We start from the raw sequence: 20,531 nt of genomic DNA, 5'->3' as shown, positions 1-20,531 counted from the left end.
ATGCGGGGAGGAGCTCCTGAGGGCGGGCTGGGGGCGGGCTCGGGCGCGGGCTCTCCCCGCCGCCCTGAGGCCAAAATGCCGCCCGCCTCTGCCGCCTGCTCGTGAAGGGCTCCGGTATTTCCCTCCCCGCCTGCGTCCAACCAGGAACCCGTCGTCCCTTCCCGAGCGGGACGGGGTGTAGCGCTCATAGAATCATAGGATCGCCTAGGTTGGAAGGGTCCTCTAAGATCGTCGAGTCCAACCATCAACGTAACTCTGACAAAAACCATCACTAAACCATGTCCCTCAGCACCATGTCTGCCTGTCTTTTAATTACCTCCAGGGATGAAGATTCCACCACTTCCCTGGGCAGCCTGTTCCAATGTTTGATTACCCTTTCAGTGAAGAAATTTTACTAATATCCAAACTAAACCTCCCCTGGCACAAATTGAGGCCATTTCCTCTTGTTCTATCACTTGTTACTTGGGAGAAGAGACCGACCCCACCTCCCTACACCCTCCTTTCAGGTAGTTGTAGAGAGCGAGAAGGTCTCCCCTCAGCCTCCTTTTCTCCAGGCTGAACAACCCCAGCTCCCTCAGCCGCTCCTCATAAGATTTGTGTCTCATGTCTCTGCAGCTCCTTTCAGCCCTACCAGTATGCGGTGGCTGCCGGGATAGAGCAGTGGCCCGAACCCTGTCAAGGTGATGTTTCCTTGACCATTGGAATAGCTTCGGAGGATGCCCATGCTGAAGGTGCCTCACTTCACGAGATGTGCTGAGGGTGAGTCATGGGTGGCACGTCCTTCCAAAGATGAATCTTCCAGCATCTCTGTAGCCTATGCTGGTGCTTCTCCTGTCTCTCCTGATGCCCAAATTGTGTATTTTTGCATCAGACCCTAGCGGCCGTTGGATGGCCTTTATGAAATAATTGTGTTTGATCAGCAAATACCAACTTTCAAAATCATCGCCACGAATGGAAATTTCTTTGGCAATCTCATCAGCACAGTTAAAAATGAATGAGCAGACAACTGAATTAATCTCTCTCCGCCTGGGAAGGATGTGTATTTTAGTGCTGTTCTATGGAAACAGAATTTCAGTTTCCAGAGCTATTAACTACAGCTGTTACATTTCATCCAAAAATATCTAAAGGGCTGTGAAAATGAGAAGTACATAATTTTTTAATATTTTCATTTATATACTTTGATGAGTGTATGAAGTTAAAGGCTGATAAAAAGCATTGTGACTTCCATGGTATCATTCTTTCTGACTGACTGTCACATTACTCTGATTTACAAAAGCACTTGATATCACAATAGGAGCCTCTTCATATCTCCTTTGCATTCAATGTTGACCTACTTTCTCTATGTCTTCTTTTACCTTCACCCCTTTAGATGTCACTTGGGTTCTCAAAAGGAATCCTTAAACGCCTTTGACCTCGTGCTATGGTGTCTTATCTAGTTTATCTTTGGATTTCTTCATGTTCTCCTTTTCTTTTTGATCACACCAAAGGACTGCAGACACCGAGCAGCTCCTTCGTGTGGGAATTTTGAAGTAGACTCTCTGAAGCTTATTCTGTAGAGCACGCCAAAGTTACAACTGCTCTGTGTGTGGCTTAAAATGCTTTGAAAGAAAAAAAATCATTTAAAAAAAGCTCAGGGTCTGACCCAAAGCCCACTGACATCAGTGACCTGACATCGAATTTGGTGAGATTTGGAGCAGGAACTGTATTTCATTTAATGAATTTTATCACATCCTTTAAATTAAAAAAAAAAAAAAAGTAGGAAACAGTTCGGTAAATGGCAGTCGTGAGTACACTTCTGATTAAGGTGTAAACAGGTTCAGAAAAGGTCACCAGCCCACACAGGCACAGCTACTGAAATCTCCAGTGAGGGAAAAGATCCTCAGTGCGCAGTCACATCTGTAATGATGCAAAGGGTAAATAATAAAAATAGTACCTTGTAAGACTTCGTGAATAATGCCAGACAGGTGTCTGCAACTGCAGGAAACTCTCTAAACCTGGGCATGGCGTGCCTGCCTGCGCGACACTGGAGCCAGCGGGCCCCTGCAGGAGGCTGTGTAAGTGTGAGTCTCACTGCTGCGCCTCACAAGGAGAAGCCCCTGCCTCTTGCTCTCACAGCACAGTCCCGCTTGGGAAAGCTCTCTGCAGCTTGGGAAGGAGCAGGCTGGTCTGTCAGCCGAGGGAGGCAGGAGAGGAAATGATGAAGGCAATTCCCTGGGAGATGCTGAGCAGAAAAGACCTTTTGACCTGACTAATGGCTGACATACGAGACTCACGCACCAGATGGATTGCTTGGACAAAAGCGCAGGGTGCCTGAGCTGTATGACTGCCGGGAGGACTGCAAAACCACCATGCCTGGGGAGCTGCATGGGGCTTGAGGAGGAGGCATTTGATTGCTTGGTGGGAAGCAGAGGCCGTGAAACTTAATTTCACATGGATGTTTTTTCAGACTCCGTAGGCTTTGATTCAGACCCAGGGAGCAGGAGATGCTGAAATGTTTTCATACAGTCTCAACGGGACTTTCATGTTTCATAGCTAGACAATGTGGCCCTAGATATGTTAAAAATAGAGTGAAGTCCTGTCTATCTTTGCTATTGTGCCAGTGGCTTCAGGGCAGCAAGGATTTAATTCAAGTCAGAATATAAAATGATTTGCCTGTAAGAAGCGGTGAAAACATAAAGTCTCCTTTTAAAGATGAATCATGTTGTAAAAGCGTATCTGTAAAACAAGCACCAGAAAACGAAACCACGGGGCTTGATTTTGCTTTGGCCAAAGTCGGTGTGACTCCCGCTTCTGATCTGAAAGGCAGGAGGACTGACTGCCTCCCAAAACGTTGAGTCACACGGTTGTAAATCTGGTGAAAAACCTCTTGCCTGGAACCCAAACCTAAAGAAAGACGAAGAAGAAGGGGAGGGGAGCGGGAGATTTGACTCATCGCCCTCCCGGCTGGGCTGCAAGGGGTGCCGTGCCTTGTGCAGCCTCCCGGTTTTGCCGGGGACGGGCCGGGGGGAGGAGGGAGGGCACCCTCTTACACAAAACAGAAGTGGTGGCGTTGGGTGCCCGCCTCTTTTTTAACTGATTCTCTTTTTTTTTTTTTTTTCCCCGAGAGTTGGAAATGAGGAGAGCGGGGAGCATGAAGACACCCCGGGGCGAGGGGGGGGTGGTGTGTGTTCACATGCACGGAGGGAGGGGACGCGGGGGACCACCCCCCCCTCCCTTCCCTTGCTTTGCCCCTGTGCAAACACAAAATTTAGGCTCCGACAGACTCAGAGTCCCCGTGGCCGTCCCGGCGGGGCGGCCCCGTTCCGGCGGGGCGGTCGGAGTGGAGGGGCGGCTCTTCCCCCGCAAACTTTGCCTTTCCCCTCCCTCGCCGCCTCTTTCCCTCCTCTCCTCCCCTCCCTGCCCCTCTCGGCTCCCCGGCGGCGATGGCTGAGAGGCCGGGGAGCATCGGGGGAGCATCGCTGCCTTCCTGGTCCTTGCCCGGTCACCGCGGCCGCTCCCAAAGCGACATCTCCTCCTTCTCCTCCTCCCGGAGACCCTGCCTGCTCCGGTCCAACGTGGGAGGCTCAGGTAAGGGGGAGGGAGGGGAGGGTCCCTGTGTCCGAGCCACCCCCCTCCCCGAGCCGAGCTGAACTGGGGAATTTGGGAAAAGACATCCTCCTCCGCACCCTGTCCCGCCCTCCCTGACCTGGGACTGTCTTCTCTCAAAGTGTGGGACCCTGGTTTACGGGGTGCTTATCTGCCCCTCAAGATGATGTTCATCAGGTTCCCAGCTTTTCGTACTCATGTTCACAGGTTTAAATGAACGCCAGTAAACAAACGAGTTGATGTTTGTCACGTTACCTGCTGTTCATACCTGTGTTTTCAGGTTTAAATGAATCCCAGTAAAGTTGTAGGTACCCATCCATTCTCTGAAGCATCTCTGACTGCAAGGGCAGAAAAGCCCCAGAAAGGCTTCAGGGTGTATTGCAGGGACATCAAAACTCCTCATCCTGCCGCTTCACACATTACACTTCAATTGCATGGTAAGATTTTACACTTATATCTCCTTCAGGTTCTTCATTAACGGGTGAGGCAAAAAAAAGGTGTGAGTTAGTATCCCACCATCCTCCTTCAGGAGGTAACCACTGCAAGTGCACATGGGATGATCTGGGGGTAGAAGCTGGCCCTTTGGGACAGAGTAGGCTTCCTGCAGGATTTGGAGTAGCTGTGCTGTGTAAAATGAGAGGAAGTGAGAGTCCTAGTTTACAGTGTGGATATTTGAAAGTGGCCAAAGTAAAATAAACATATACTCAGTTGGGCTATTCTTTACTCAGGCTGTTTCCTGAGGTCGGGTATTAAGGAAAATGAAATTCTGGTCTCCATACAGCTGAGCACATTTTGAAAATGTGTGCTCTCCCGGTTGCAAATCAGCCCTGCTCTATTGACTAAAACAAGACCGTAGGCACATACGTGCCTGGCAATGTAGGTATTTTGGATGCATTCGTACACTCTTCTTCACAGAGGTATCTGTGAACCACAGTGCCATCAGGGAAGCTCCAGAGTGCACCGAGGGACCTTCTCTGCTGCAGCACAAGTAGGACAAGGCAGCACGTGGTTGGGTCTGCAATGGACCACAGTGTCCTGTTACGTTTGCTCCTCAGGGAGTCTTAAGATGAAGCAGACCATTTGCTAGGGGAAGCTCAAATATATGGCTCTGCCTGCCTGATGAGGAGAGAGGGAGAGAAAACTTGCTTAGTCACATAGAAGCAAGTAGATTCAACTTGTAGGGCCAGAGGCTGCAAGCAAAAACAACTTAATGTGACATTTTCTGCATCATTTTCTGCTCTACCTTTTTCTGTGTCTACTTAGAAGTTACATTGAAGGACATTTGGGACAGGGAGGAGGGTCCAGTAGTTTGTCCAAATCAGAAAGGATTACTTCTAGGTGTAAGGTGTATTTCAGAACTGTCTGGAAGAGTGCTCATGAACAATGTCCTATGACTTGATGTGTACGCAAGGTGTCTTAACTGGGCTGCAGAGGGATCACCACAGAGGTTGACAAGATTGAGACTATGTCAATGTTAGACTATATTGGCTGTTAGTTTAACTACAAAGACTACTAATGGCTCGTTAGAAGAGACTGGGAAATCCAGTGGAGGTAAAATGATGGTATTTTTAAATCGTGCCTTTATTTGTAGCTTATGACACTCAAAATTTAGGCCTCCCAGTTGCCCTACTTGGTTTTTTCTTTTAATTTTGAGGATGTGCTTCCTGCCAGCAAGTGACAAGAGTTGCTTTCTCTGGTTTTTATTTTTTCGACATCTTTTCTTTCATTCTGTATTTTCTCCATCGCTGCTTCCTGTATTTTTTTTCCAGCTGCTCATTGGGCATAACAAAAATACATGCTGCCACACAACTGTTGATACCATCTTTAAGAAGGAAAGTATGCATTAAAGATGCAAAGCTGTTTAATTTTTAATGTGGTGGTTAGAGAATTGGTTTTATACTGAGATGCCATTAAAATAACCTGCTTTTTCATTCCCCCACTAACCTGGAGAACAACCGTAATGAGGACAGAAAGGTGAAGCACTTAGAGAAACAGTATGAGCCCTATTATTATTTTTGCTTCTACCTCTTTCTCTAGCTGCACCATTTGCTTAATTTAAAGTAGGTCACTCATTTACATCAGATGTTACCTGTGCTCCAGCTGCTCCATTCAGAAAAGAACAATTTGCATTTTAAATAACCTGCAAAATGTTTGCTTGTTCCTGGAGTGATTCATTTGTTGAAGTCACAAGTTGCAGTTTCTGCTGCACATTTGCCTTCGTTTTCTAGATCCCGAGGCCAGTTGTGCTGACAAGACGATATTGTCTCCTCACGCTCCATCAGCGATGGGTTGGTACCCCTATAGACAGCTCACGCTGTCATTTATTTTACCACCTGCCTTCTCAATGCAGGATTTGTTAGGAGGCAGTATGTGTAGAGACCCTTCAAGCCAAGGGAAACATAATAGCCTTTCTAAAAGCAGCTTTGGCAGCGGCTCATAAAATGCATCTGTTTGTTATCCTAGATCGGTACTGTATGTATCTCAAGGCTGGTCGGGTGGTCCCTGTGTTTATGCTGCCTGTTCTTTCTTACCCCCACTCCTTCCTCTGCCATTATCGGATGCTGCAAGTAGCAACTTCCTGGTATCACTTTACAGCATCTCACTTCATCAGCTGCGGTCCAGTTTGTGGGGACAGTTTATTTTCAGTTTTTTCTTCTTCTTAAAGCTGGCCTTTTCTTTTAGGGTTAGTGGTAGATTACTTAACTTTCCTCTCAGGGCTGTCACCTCACCCATCATTTTATCACGTCTTTACCTTCCAACTCTTTCTTCTGGTAAGACCCTGGGAAGAATAAGGTGATCCTCATCCTGAGTAAGGATGGCACAATCTAGTCTTTTGATTTAGACCCTGAAAAAGTGTAATGCCAGTGAAGTTCAGAGCCTCTGTGGCAGACATAGCCTGTGCATCGCTTCAACATTGTGGTACGCCCCACCTGACAATGGGTTAGTTTGCCAGAGCATCTCAAGGAGATTGTTGGAGAAAAACATATTCTCCTAAAATTTCAGAGCAACACCAGAGACACTTGAAGAAAGCTGCTTGAATTACATACTTTTAAGCAGCCTTCCATGTTTAGTGACTAGATTTAAACCCACCTTAAATGTGTATCAAGTTAGCCGAGTTTCTTGATTTGCTCAGCATAGATGGGGACGGAGCTGCATTTGAAACAAAGACCCTGTTCAAGTGCTTTCCCAGAACTTCTCGAAGATCTAGGTTTGGTGGCTACGTGGCTGAGGGCAGCTCAGCACGAGAGGCGAGCCCCGGGTTGCAGGAGGGAGGGGGAGGTTGCTATTTCATATTGGCTGCCTTCGTGCTCCGGATGCGAATCGCTGCCGGCAATCCTGTTCGCGACAGCCCCAAGGTACCAACCTCAGCTACTGCGGTGGCCATTCTTTATCTGCATGTCCACGTAGACAATTTTCAGTTTGCTCTCTTTTTAGTGTTGTGGTTTTTGCTGTAATACAGCCTTGCATTTTGTTCCGAAATTGGTGAGGTTTGTGGTGAGGTACATCTTGGTGAAAAGGGAACTTTACTGCTCATACCAGAAGTCAAAAAACCACCTATTTCTCCACTCTGGGATTGGCGCTATCATAATGTTGCAGTTCCTCTCGAGGTCTTGCTCTTTAGCAAGATGCAGAAGTTTCAGGTAATTTGTTCCACTGCTAAGAAGCGCACCTTTCAGGTAGAGAGGTGAGCTCCTCACGCATGTTTCTGTTCCTTTCACGCTTTTTTTCATGCCTGTCTGATAGCACAGGAAAAAAAAAAAAACACCTACCTGAGAATTCAGACAGCAATTGGTCAATACCTCAGGCTATACTCCTGATTTTGGGTTGCAGCAGAGAGTGAAAGGCTGAGTGCAAATGACAGTCCTGCCTCAAAACTTGTACATCCCAGGATGTGGGGATTTTTTGGCTAGCAAACTGGTCCTTCACAGGTTAATTTATTCAAAATGATAATGAGTAACAGCTATGATGCCATCTGCTGCTGACTCCAGAAGAGGGTGGGTGAAAAGATGGCTTAAAATCCCCCAATTAAGTGAAGAACTGGGGAAGCTTTCATGTAGTGATCAGAGCATCAGAGTGGCTGATGTTGGAAAAGAAGAAAATTGATAATTTTTGGACTTCCTTGAGCTTTTCATGATTAGAGTGCTCGACTTTGCAAACTTAACAAGTGTCAAATTCTCTTCTTAACAGACAAACTTTCTGGGTGATGCAAAGGAGGTGGTTTTGACCACTGAAGGTATCTGAGAATCTAGAAAGAGTGAAACCCAAAATACTCTTACTCTAGACATTGACTTGATAATCTGAGGGCATGGAATCTAGGGAAAAAGGTAGATTTAGGGTGGGTAGGGTAAGGTTTGCCTGTATTTCCCTCTGCGCTTGTACTCGTATTTCCCAAAATGGCTACAGATTCCAGTTTCTTGGAACTAATTTCCATATACATCAAGCAAGAGTCCTACCAAGGTCTACGGAAGTTGAGTTCAGAATTTGTGAAGAAGGCATCAGATGTGCTTTGGGACGGCAGTTAGAAAGACGGTGGTTTTCACTCATCAAATGGGGGTGAGGAGGGAGCAGCCTCATGATGTGGAAGAACATTCATAACTAAAGCATTTGGTTTTGGTACATTATATGAAAATATGGGAGTTATGGGAAAACATGATTCTCCATTGTATCAAGCAGGAATTCTTTAAAACAAAAATGAGAGTACGAAATTTTGCAAGAAGCCTAAGGTAGATAATTTGGGGTAGAAAACTATAGTAGCAGTTAAGAAAAATAATCATTTAGAGGGATTTAGAAAATGGATTTGATAGAGCTGTGTCATTTCCAAGAGACAATGCATCCTGTCCCCAAGTCCACATTAATATTTTTTCCATCAATTTGAAAATTTAAACTGTCAGGAAGAGGCAGCAAGAATACCCATATGCAATTTGACATATGCTTATAGAATTGAAGCATCTACTTCCTTGTAATAATCTGGAAATGTGCTTAGACCATCATCCCGTAATGTTAAATCCCATTCTGTTCATCTTTATATGGAACTTGTGCTTTCAGAAGGGTGCTGAGGAAAAATCCTGGAATCTTATAACGCTTTGTACTGCATACATTGACTAAGTCTGTCTGAAAACTGGTTTAGTTTATAAGATTAGATGAGTGTGCAGGGAAGAAGTGTGTGCCAAATATAGTCAGCCATTTTTAATATGAATTTGTACTATAATGCATATGAAATAAGAATCCGCCTGTTTTATACCGCACTAAAAGTCATTATTTCACACCAACTCTTACAGAATAACTGGGGTAACTTCTTGGTATTAGCCCAGCCTGATTATGTGTGAAAGGGGGAACACTACAATGTTTGTTTGCAAATACAAGCCATGTATAATATGTGTCATTTACACATGACCCAGTTTCTGGGACAACAACTTTACAATCAAATATTCAGACTTGTGCTCAGAATTTAAAAAAAAAAAAAGTATTTTCTAAATGTGGTAATAATGTTCATGGTTGGCTATGTAGAAATCAGACTGCAAACATTCACGGCATACGATTTAATGCATATTTGCAGCAACTAATCAGTAGCTGACTGTGCAATCTGTTCAGCGTTTTGCTACTGTGTGTGTTTTAGTTTCTCAAGGCCCTTTGGCATTTAGCACTTCCTGCTGATGTGTGGCTTCTAGCAAGTAACCATTTAACGTCAGACCGCACGGTAAGCATGAAGCCTGAAGAAGTGATCTAAAGAGTAGCTGAAGAAGACTTTTTACTCCTTTACTTGCTGAATGTAGACAGCTTGTTCCAAAAAAGCATTTGTTTTGGTTTTAAAACCTAAACGTTTCGTCAGTCAAATCCATTATTAACATAAATAATTTATCTTTCTTCTCCACACTCTGCCTCCTGCCTTTTTTGACGTTATTTCATGAAAAAGCAGGCACTATTTAAGGTCAAAGGCCTGGGGATAGTTGGCAGGGTTTTAAAAGATTGGTGAAGAGGTTACATTTTTATTTATTTTTGCTTTCTGAAGTCAGAATTTTTTCAGAGCCAGAATTCCTGTAGGATTTCAATTTTCAGTAACACCATTATTAGTCTTGCTTCTGAAGTTTTAGTAGTTCTCATTGAATGTGCTTTAGCATAAGGCAAAGATATCTTCGGCGGTAATCTTTTCTTCTTCTTCACCACCACCCCAGCCCCCACCCCCCAGCATGTTACTATTTTTAACAGATGCAGAAGTTAGTTTTTCTCAGGTACAAACCAAGTGGCACAAAAGGAAAAATGTGTAGAAGAAAACAGAAAATCCTGACTTCAGTGTTCCGAGTTCAATCACTTTTCACTTTATCTTTGAAATTGTCAGTCTTAAAACCCACCACAACAAGGGGCGCTCTTGACTCTTGCTTTTCATTTATGTGGAAAGCACTGCGATCTTCCTGAAATACAAGCAGAGTTTGTAGGCAGTCAGCACTTCCCTCCGTGGTGAGCTGAGAAAACTCGCTCCCCATCAGGCAGTTTTGATGCAGAATAGGACTTTCAAGATGTTGTGTTGCATGAATTCTACGAGTGCCTTTAGTATTGTTAGGTTTTTTGAGTTTTGAAAGGTGGAAGCAGTGAACTATTAGTCAATTTTATCAGTACCAAGTATTTAGGATAAATATTTAGCACGGCTTTAATAAAGCCTGGAGCTTCAAAGCTGCTACGCTTTATAAGTCTGCCGTGCTCTAAAGTAGAGATTTTATAACGAAGTTGAGATAAAAGAGCAGCTTAAACCACTGCATGCTTTGGTGGTAAGACACTTTCTTACCCTCTCTCTTCTCTCTCATGTTTCTTATATATTTCTGGCACATTCTGGATCGCCCTTCCCATTTCTCATGTTGTTGTTAAAACCGCTTGGCCACATTCAGAGAAGTAGAGGGCTGAACAGCAGGAGGCTGGGAGGGAAATGTGGAAGAGGAAGTGTTCTACTGGAGACGGCAGCGTGGCAACTCTTCACATGCTAAAACACAGTGTGTAAAAGGCTCCTCTTTGAAATAATGATCATATTTTTTACAAAATGTCTTATTTTTCAGAAAATGCAGCATCTACTCATTATTTTTAATTAAACATGTCTTTTACAGCTCACGCTGCATTTTTTAACATTTGCACAATTTACACTATGATTAGGGGACTGGAACATCTCTCTTATGAAGAAAGGCTGGGGGACTTGGATCTTTTCATTCTGGAAAAGAGAAAACTGAGGGGGGATCTTGTCAATGTTTATAAATACTTAAAGGGGGGGTGTCAGGAGGATGGGGCCAGGCTCTTTTCAGCAGCGCCCAGTGACCCGACAAGGGGTAACAGGCACAAACTTGAGCATAGGAAGTTCCACCTAAACATGAGGAGGAACTTCTTTCCTTTGAGGGTGGCAGAGCACTGGAACAGGCTGCCCAGAGAGGTGGTGGAGTCTCCAACTCTGGAGACATTCAAAACCCGCCTGGATGTGTTCCTGTGCAACCTGCTCTAAGGTGACCCTGCTCTGGCAGGGGGGTTGGACTAGATGATCTCCAGAGGTCCCTTCCAACCCCTACCATTCTGTGATTCTCTGATTCTGTGAGTGGACTCCTATTAAAAGCAGTTACTTTTCCTTCCCCTTCAACTTCAGACATGACTTCAGTCTTGCGCACAGATTTTGTTGGCTCCCACTTGGGAAATTTGGCCAGTTGCACAGTACCACACGCTATTTCTGTTAGTTGGATGCATCAGTTGGTAGCTCAGTTTTGTCACCTTTACCCAAGTCATTCCTATCCAAACGGTACTGGAAATAAAAGGTGATCATCTCTCTCTTCCTTCCACTTTCTCACCACTCTCTCACTCCCTTCTCCCCTACTAACTTCTGTCTTCTCCACAGCTTCCAATAAATCTCATTTATATTGTGTCGATAAGCTACATACCACTTTTGATGTCTATGTCTGGCTGGGTACGTGTGAAGTTCTGTCCTACCCACTCTAGTCTGATGCACTCCGGTGCTTCCCAGATGTGGGAGGCTCCCCAGAGAAGGAGATGTGAACAGACTAAGAGCCTGCAAACATTAAGTTTATTTTCTGACTGTCACGGGAAGATAAAGGTCAGAGTTTGTACAGGCAGAGCAGAGATTTGTTCAGTTTTAAGAATTCATTAGGAAGAGAAAAGAAGATCTCCTAAAAATTAACTGAAAAGGGTTGCTCAATGTTAGGAATGGAGGAGGAGTGCTTCAGAGCCTTTTTAAGATAAAGCTTTGCACAGTGGTGAGGATCAAGAAAGGCTGAAGTCCCGCGCAATCTTTACATTATTTAAAGTTGTTAAGTTAGCTAAGGTTTATTTGAATATGAATACATCCTGATGAAATAAGAGTTTTGTGAAAATCCACTTTTTTGTAGAAACAATCCTGATTTCAGGCACATTTCTGCATTTTCCGGACAAATATCTGGCAAAATTTGAAAATGGTAAATTATAACTTCAAAAGTTAGTCTACGGCTTTTAGAATTTTTCAACGTATGAAAATTTCATATGAGTTTGGTTTTTTCATGTAATTTGGGGAGGAGGAACAGGAACGAAGTCAGCAGAGACATGTCAGAATTCTCCTGGCACAGAAATGTAGTTATTTTGAGGGACCCCATCCACCTATACAGGGCAAGTGTAACCACCACCACTTTGCTTTGTCATGGCTAAATCACTGGATATCGCATTCTTTAATGCCTTCTTGAAAGAATAAGGATGTTGCGTATTTCATAGAACCAGACCCTAAAAAGCACATGGAGCAAAGCTCCCCCTTCAGAGCCCGTGTGCTTGATTTTCCACTTTTGGGGGAGAATCACAGCTTTTAAGATATGTCTGTGACTAATATACACTCAAGTACACAAGAAAATTACAGGCACCAAGTGGAATTGGTGTTGAGGTATTGTTTTGTATCAGCTTCAAGCCCAGTAAAGAAGGGGTTGGGGTGAGTTTGCAGTTGAATGTGTCCTAATTGCAGGCCTTTTTTGTGTTCAAACACAGGCAGCTCTATTTAAACTTTGTGAGTGAAAGGATAATTAGCAGTCATTTGCTTGCCACTTTTTTATTTATCTCCGCTGTTGCCCAGTGTCAGGGCTGATGGTTAATGTTAGTGGTTTAAACCACCGATGAAACAGAGAACTGTTTATCTGAAAAAAGCTATCAAAGTGCAGCACGAAAAGGCAGCATCTACAAGACATCATTCTGATTTTTTTTTCCTGATTAAAAGAAGTTTTGGCAAGCTCAGAAGGGTTGGATTAGAAATAAATTGTTTTACTTACACAGCCAGAGCAAGTGTAATCCAACGGGGAGCAGTGGACATCCCCAGCCATGATATGAACTGCTCCAGCCCCAAGGATGAAGCATGGCACGCTGCTTTCCTTACCTGGGCTATAGGCACCTCTCTCTGTGTTTCTCTCAACTCTGTATCCTTAGGAGTGAGCCGAGAGGGCGAGTTGCAGCTCCCCGGGGGCACGGCGTCTTTCTTCCAGACTATTGACTTTTGAGCCCTGAATGTTTAAAAAAAATTACGAAGTCTTCCTGTTACGCCTTGCTGCAAACAAAACCAAATGGCAATATTTCACACCGTGTTTATTTTAGTGAATAGCAAATCCAAAAAATATGCTGCCACCCAGCTATTTAAGTCTTTGGAAACACGTCTGCTATGAATTTTGCCTTATTCTTTGGAAGTTGAGATAAACAATAGCTTTTGATCTGCAAATAGCAAAAATTATTTTGGGGGAAGATTTCCAAAGGACCGATGCAGTAATTTTCTGAGTTTTCTCTTATTTGTAAGTCAGCTTGGGACTTGCCTAATGCGATCTTCACAAGGTGGACTGGTGAATGTATATATGATTTTCTAGGTGATTTTGGTTCACAAGCCATTTCACTCTGTGGTACGGATGTTTATCACTGGGGACGTGATACACGAGCGCATTGTACTACAGCCTGTGCATTTAGTGGTCTATCAGAAACAGCATCTGAACGCTACACCCTTGCAGCACAGGATGTGCCAGACCTGGAGGGAAACAGCAGAGTGAACGACTTTCTTTTAGATCTAGTGGTGAAAGGCTTTGGGGTGAGCTTGGGGCTTCGGCTGTGCTGCCGGCCCTTTTTTTGGCTCTGCGTCAAAGAACTCTCCTGATCATCACCAGACCCTGGAAGAAAGTTCCTCCCCTTGCAGCTTCCATGAGGACAAATAAAGCCTTCCACTCGGTGCCTGCCGCGGAGGCAGCACCAGGAGGCAGGCAGCTCCGCAGATTTGCCCATTCTTGGGTGAGGGATGGTGGCACACTATCATGAAACAGCAAGGTAATCACCTAATATCAGGTTAGGTGATACTTGAAATCACTCTTAATTCAAGCTGTGTTAGGTAAAATGCAAACGAAAGCACTTTTTTTACAACATCCAAAATAATGCAGTTGCTGGACTTTTAAGAAGAGAAAGGAAACATCAGCGACAGAGTGAGTGCTGGCAAGACATCTGTAACCAGTCTGAATTCAGGGGGAGAAAAACCCATCAGACGTAGTCTTGGTGTCACCAGTTTAAGTGAAGATTTTCTACACTTCTTTTTTTATGTCTTCTATGAAGTTTGTAATAATATTGTCTGTTTTGGATGGTTTTGAACTTGAGTGGAATTGTTGTAATTTATTAAAACTAGAAATTATCTATTGCAAGCAACACACAAGTTGGTATCACATAAATTCCTGGCAAGTGAAAGTAACTCGGCGGAGCACATAGCTTTTGCAACTTTATTGCATTATTGTGTAAACTCTGTGGGGAAAAAGATATTTGTTCCGCTTGTTCTAGGCCAAGATTGGAAAAGTGCTGCAAGCACAGGAGGGGACATGTGTAAAAGAGGTTTCTTGGGAGTGAGATTTATTGGGCTGGGGAATAGTCTCCCAGGAGGAACAGTGAAAGCTACCCTGCCGGAAGCACTTAACACCAGAGCTGGAAACGCATTAAAAGTATGTGAAAAGAAACGGTTTTGCAGTGGCAATGAGCAGGGGCTTTTGCAGTTGTGGATTTTTTGATGATTTGTGTTTCGGCCAAGTCAGGAATGACAGTGGGGGACACAGGACGGAGCGTACAAGCCATCCATCTGCACCAGACCAGACACACTGGGCTAAGGAGATAAAGATGGATCTTGCTTTTTGTCCAGGGGCACATCTATGTCTCCCCATCTGCGGCAGGGTGTCCTCCCCACCTTCTTTAAAAGCAGAGGGAAGTGAAAGAGATGGGAGTGAATTCTCCCAAGCAGCAAAGAAATAACTGACAATAAGATAAGTGAAATGAAAGGGCAAAATCAAAGGAAATTCTCCCTCAGTATTTTGAAGAGGAGTTGTGTTACACTCACTCTTACCCTATGCTTAAGATAAATACACATTTAGAATCATAGAATGTGTTGGGTTGGAAGGGACCTTTAAAGGTCATCTAGTCCAACACCCCTGCAGTAAGGAGGGACATCTTCAACTAGATCAGGTTGCTCAGAGCCTCATCAAGCCTTGAATGTCTCCAGGGATGGGGCCTTCACCACCTCTCTGGGCAACCAGTTCCAGTGTCTCACCACCCTCATTGCAAAGAACTTCTTCCTCATGTCTGACCTAAACCTACCCTGCTCTAGTTTAAAGCCATTGCCCCTTGTCCTATTGCTACATGCCCCTGCAAACGGCCCCTCCCCAGCTTTCCTGTAGGCTCCCTTCAGATACTGGAAGTCTGCAATAAGGTCCCCCTGGAGCCTTCTCTTCTCCAGGCTGAACAACCCCAGCTCTCTCAGCCTGTCCTCACAGGAGAAGTGCTCCAGCCCTCGGATCATCTTCACGGCCCTTTTCTGGACCCATTCATTTAGATGAGTTTAGGTGAATATTTAGATGAATTCTAGGCAATGGAGTCTTGACAGTGAGAAGTTCATTGAATAAACAAGTTTTGTCTGCCTTCTAAGCCCATTGCTATTTTAAAAGAAATAATGCCAAGGAGATTTTAATTCAGGCACTAATTAGTGAAAGGAATTCTAGTACTTATTAGAACTCCATACTCCTTCTCCAGTGAATTTGTCTCAGTTATATATACCCCATAGAGGAAATAAATCCCAGAAAACTAAACTGCATGCGTATCACGTATGAAGCAAATGAGATTTGATCCAAAATGTTTTTACACAAACATTGATTATCATAGTAATGGGAGAGAGGGAAAAAAATCCATAAAGAGCTCTGTGAATGGCAAATACACATCCCCCTGAAACTCAGGATTAGATGCTTCAAAATATGCACATTTTAAGAAGAACCCGAGTTTTAAAAATACATGTGAATGATTTCTGATTCTAATCCTTTTAAACATCAATAAAAGCTACCAAAATATGCACACTTTTCTGTAGTCCCTAATCTCCATTTGTTAATGGGATCTTAATCTTTTAGAAATGGAATTGTTGTAAGAGTGGCTTTCATGTTTTGCGGCAATTTGGGATCACTTTGAAAGTAATTCGGCCAGTGTAATAATTACACCAAGGAAAAATCAGAAGCTGGGTTCAGTGGCATTTCATAGATGCCAGGTGTCAATGGGACCCACTCTGACACTGAAGACTCCAGCAGTAAAGGCTGGTGTGGTTCAGGGAACCAAATCTCCTTGCTTGTCTTCTAATGGAGTATCTTCCCTCCGTGCTGCTCTGAGGGATGTAATGTCCCTAAGTGGGTTACTCTGAGCCCAGGAATTTCTGTAACAGCACTGAACAATGACTGAGTCGCATGGATAGCGGGCATTGAAATATTCTGCCATGGAACTGTAGGGCAATTTTTAGTAAGGGTGCATATTTTACATGTAAAATTACAGAATGGTTTCTTCTGTTAAGAATTCATGACATGCAAGGAATAAGAGGATATCAGGTATGCCCTGTCCATAGGCTTTGATAGATTCTTGGCTGTGATGATGTGTGTATATATGAAAAAAATAATTAACCACTTTCAGTTCAGTCCAGTTCATTTAAATGCCATTTTTTCTGAACCATTGAAATATAAGCATCTAGCTATCAGACAGGTGGAGCGTTGCTTTCTCTGCTAGAAAGTACAAGTACACAGTCACAGGGAAGGAAGGAACCCATGGGTAGCCATCAGGAACCATTGGTAGCTATCAAGCACCTCCAAGAGAAAGGCTGAAAGCTGAAGGCTGGCCACGCGGACCCTCGCTCCAAACAGGGAAGCAGGTTTTGGTCACTGTGTTTTGATATTGCCACGGAGGGTCGGGTACCCACTTCCTTTCCCCTTCCAGTCTGTTCCAACATTTTTCCTCCCATTTCAGCGTATTTGGTTCAGTGTTAGTAGTTCACACGGGCATTTTTATCCCTCAGAAAATGCATTGGCTTTGAGAAAAAGGAGGAGATCCAGCACTTTGAGCAGAGCAAGCATTCTTCAACGGAGCACGCAGCTGGGGCTATGCCAGTGTGGTCCATCCAAGCCATTGCTGTGACTGCCACCCACCTGAGCTTCACCTGCAGCTGCTGTGCACCTTTGAAAGGCAGCAGTACACTGCCACTGAAGTCTAATGCAGTGTTTCTGGGCTTTGTGATTTCACTGTTAGTTTCCAGTGTTTAATACTGTTTTGGTTTGGCTCTTATAGTCACGTTCTCAGCTGCATGGTTCTTCTTTTTTTCAATGGTTGACGGCCTTCTTTGGTGTTGAAAACTTCTGAAAACATGATCCTGTTATGCCCGGGCATTCTGAAATTAGGAGAAAGAGAAAGAGACAGAGAATTTTACTGGTTTTTTATTATTATTATTATTTTAAATGAAGTTATGATACGCTTTCTATGTCATCCTCATATTTCCAGAGGCTTGATTCATTAATTGTACACTTGTGGCTGGCAATGTTGCTATTGACTTCAAAGGGCTTTGGCTCAGGCTGAAACACATCACTGCAGCTTTTGCCCCAGGAAGCCCTCTTCACAGCACTTTGCAAAGACAACGTGACCTGAAGTTCAATATCACAGTCCTTTGGAAGGCAAAAGTCCCTTTGGGACCAGACTGGCCTTTTTTTCAGTTCCAGCCTCTTAAGAAAATCCTGATGTAAGCAGGCGTGAGATGCATTAACATATTTTGTGATTGCGCAGGCTCAATAATGATCTAAATAAATGTGAGGTTGTTTTCCAAAGGAAATTAAGCAAGGAGCAAGTAGAAAGCATCTACAGCAATTTCACAGTAGGTAACATTATACAGCGACTTCTACCTTTCTCCTGTGAAAGCCCTATGAAGGTACACTTGATGACGTGGGGGTCTCCAGGTAGTCTAGCTTCACACAAGAGTGTCTTCTTGTGAGATGAGAGCTCTGCCTGGGCTCCTTTTTACTTAGGTAAGGACAGGAAGAGGGGGGATTGTCCACGGTGCACAGAGTTGCTACAACCTCTTCTGCCCATGAGTGGGAGTGAGGAGTGTGTTAGCTCTTCTTCTCTGACGTGAGTGGTATTATCTACCTCCATGCAGCTAGTCCTTTTATTATGGTATCAAAAGGAGTAGGAAGGGCAGGGGGACATCTAGCAAAGGAAAATGGAGAGGGTTTAAAATGCCAAAGATCCCCAACAGGAACAGAAGCAATTACTTCATTCCAATTTTGGATGGCTTTTTTTAGTCCCACCATTACGTCCACAAACAGAGAAAAATATTTTTTATCTAGAAAAATCTGTCTCTTCCACTTTATCTCCAGCAAACTACTTTTTGGCTCAGCTCCCTTGATTCCTGTTCAGGGAAAATCATTATTCTCCAGTTCTTTCACACTGCAATGCCCACCAAGTGTGGGAAAAGTGGGGATGCTCTCCATCTAGCATCAATTACCACAGGAGCCCCTCTGCCTATGGTGGCCAGTGGCAGGAGCCCATCTGCCTATGGTGGTACCAGTTCCAGCTCTGCCCTGCTGTGAAGATGAGGAGAATTGTCCATAGGTTGTGATTTTCCAACAAGTCCGTGAAGGAGCCTAAAAATACAGATTATGCAACAGAAAACAGCAAATGAGTAGATTGGTGGCTTTAAATAATTTGTTTGCAATGTAGTAACTTCTTGAAGAAAGTCTCACTCACGTGAGTAACCTTTCCCCCCCCCCCCCATGTAATGAATGCATAAGCTAATGGAGCTTTCTTTTGCCTTTGTTCATGATATTTCCTCTCCTATAAGGCCCAACAGCTTTGATAGCCTTCCTGCTGCAGGAGGAGGGAAATGGAAAAAGTTGGAAAAGTCAGGCTTTTTGTCTTTTGCGAGGATGCTTAAGTTTATCAGTATACAGTCAAAACAGGATGTTTTGCCTGCCCATAAAGGAGGATTCACCCCCTTGTAGCTCCTGTTTTGTTACCTCTTACTTACTCTGGTTATTTTTGGTGGGACTTCAGAGCTAAGAGCATCCTGACGATTACTGCAGCATCTGGCCTTGTCACCACAAAAACAGCTTGCCCTGAGCCCAGTGATACACCTTGTACCATTTGCTCCCAAATGCCCCCTCGGTCTTCTGACCCATTTGCTGCACCTCCATATCTATCACCTCCATCCATTCATTTAGGCACCACAACCTCTCCAGCTGCCGAGCTGACTGCCAGGGGACCGCTGGGGAAAAAACTGGGTGGGTGAGAGATTTTGTGTCTCGGGGAGATGCTGCCGTGTGAGGCTGATACACTAGGTGGGGTGGTTGTTATGCTGATCTGCAAATACCATCTCTTCGACGCCGGATTTCTGCCTGGATCACCCACCTGCTCGCAGAGGAGAGGATTTGAAATCTAGGTTTGGTTACATGAAGCGAGCAGCCCTCCTGCAGCAGAGTTGGTAGATTGCCCTGAGCTGGTTTCAGCTGGGCTCTGCTCCTTCCCGGGTGAAATCACGGCAGACTTATCATTAGTTTCAGTGTCTTTAAATGCAAACTCAGCTGCCTTTAAAAGCACATAGCTGGAGTGGGATGGGATGGCATGGCAGTGTTTTACATTTCCTGAAGCTGCCCCCCTTTTTTTTTAAATCCATAAAATGTATATTTAAGCATCACAAAATGTTACTATCAGCCATTGCTCTTCCTTCAGCCAAGGTAATGCTGCAAGCTCGGCACTATCGGTCATACTGGTGAAATTGGATCTCCTTGTAGTATTGATTCTGCTGTACTTTGGTCGGGGCTTGCAGGTTTTGTATTGATCTGTCAAAGAAACCGCTGAGGAGCGGGCGAGCAAGATCTGTTGTCTGTGTCGTTTGGGAACTTAATAGAAGCTCTTATTCTTTGCCAGCAGCCTGTTGCACGCCTGGACATTGATTCATTACGAGAGAAGTCGGCTTTAATTAGAGCCAAGTTTTCCAGTATTTGTAGAGAGTGCTTTGACCCCGGTCCACAGCAAGTTCATAAAGGCAGCCTCTCGGGCTGAGCTGTTCATTTATTATGTAGTCTTCTGAAAAAGAAACCATTAAAATAATTGGACTAAAATTTTTGTACGAGCTGAAGCTGAAGCAGTCTTTTCTAAAACAAAACCCAATGGGATCTGTAAAATGTGTTCAGAAATACACATGTAGACCTCCATTGGCATTGTGCATTGAATTAGGTATTACTTACACTGATGTTTTCCTAGGCTGCTAGAGATATAGGTTGGATGTATGCAGCTCCAAGGACAGATGTAGAATCCCTTGACTGGTCTGAAAGAGCCTGAAAACAGGAATTCCTTCTCCCAGCCTGAAAGCTCCAGCATTAGAAAGGTTTTCCCCAGAAGCTTAAAAGAGAGACATCTCTCATTCTTTCCAACCTCAAAACAATTTTGTGGCAGTTTTCCTTTTTTCTTTCTTTACTCTTGGAGGAGGTGGGCCTGGCTAAGTTTTTGCTTTTAGACTGTGTTTCATGAAAAACACCCCTGTAATGTTAAGTGGTTCAAATACAATTGATAAGTATCAAAGATAATATCAAAGCATTCATGTATGCTAGTACGTGTGCAACAGAACTTTTTTCTATATGAAATAATAG

The 20,531-nt window shown here is 44.1% G+C and overlaps 1 protein-coding gene across 4 annotated transcripts in view; it reads left to right on the top strand.

Moving 5' to 3' along the window:
• The first annotated feature begins 3,391 nt into the window (after positions 1-3,391).
• The window catches only part of PHACTR2 (phosphatase and actin regulator 2), a 138,491-nt gene continuing 121,351 nt past the window's right edge, over positions 3,392-20,531 (top strand). For 2 of the 4 annotated variants that reach the window (XM_063329435.1, XM_063329431.1), the window contains exon 1: positions 3,394-3,567. In XM_063329435.1, coding sequence (XP_063185505.1) covers positions 3,423-3,567 — 145 coding nt within the window. In that variant the 5' untranslated portion in view covers positions 3,394-3,422. Of the gene's footprint in view, positions 3,568-20,531 lie in introns of all 4 variants that reach the window. The other 2 variants (XR_010070335.1, XM_063329432.1) reach the window with 2 other exon arrangements.

This window comes from Chroicocephalus ridibundus, chromosome 3 (assembly GCF_963924245.1).
Source record: "Chroicocephalus ridibundus chromosome 3, bChrRid1.1, whole genome shotgun sequence".
Lineage (NCBI taxonomy): Eukaryota > Metazoa > Chordata > Aves > Charadriiformes > Laridae > Chroicocephalus > Chroicocephalus ridibundus.
Note: the sequence above shows the minus strand (reverse complement) of the source record. Positions and strands in the feature narration are given on the sequence as shown.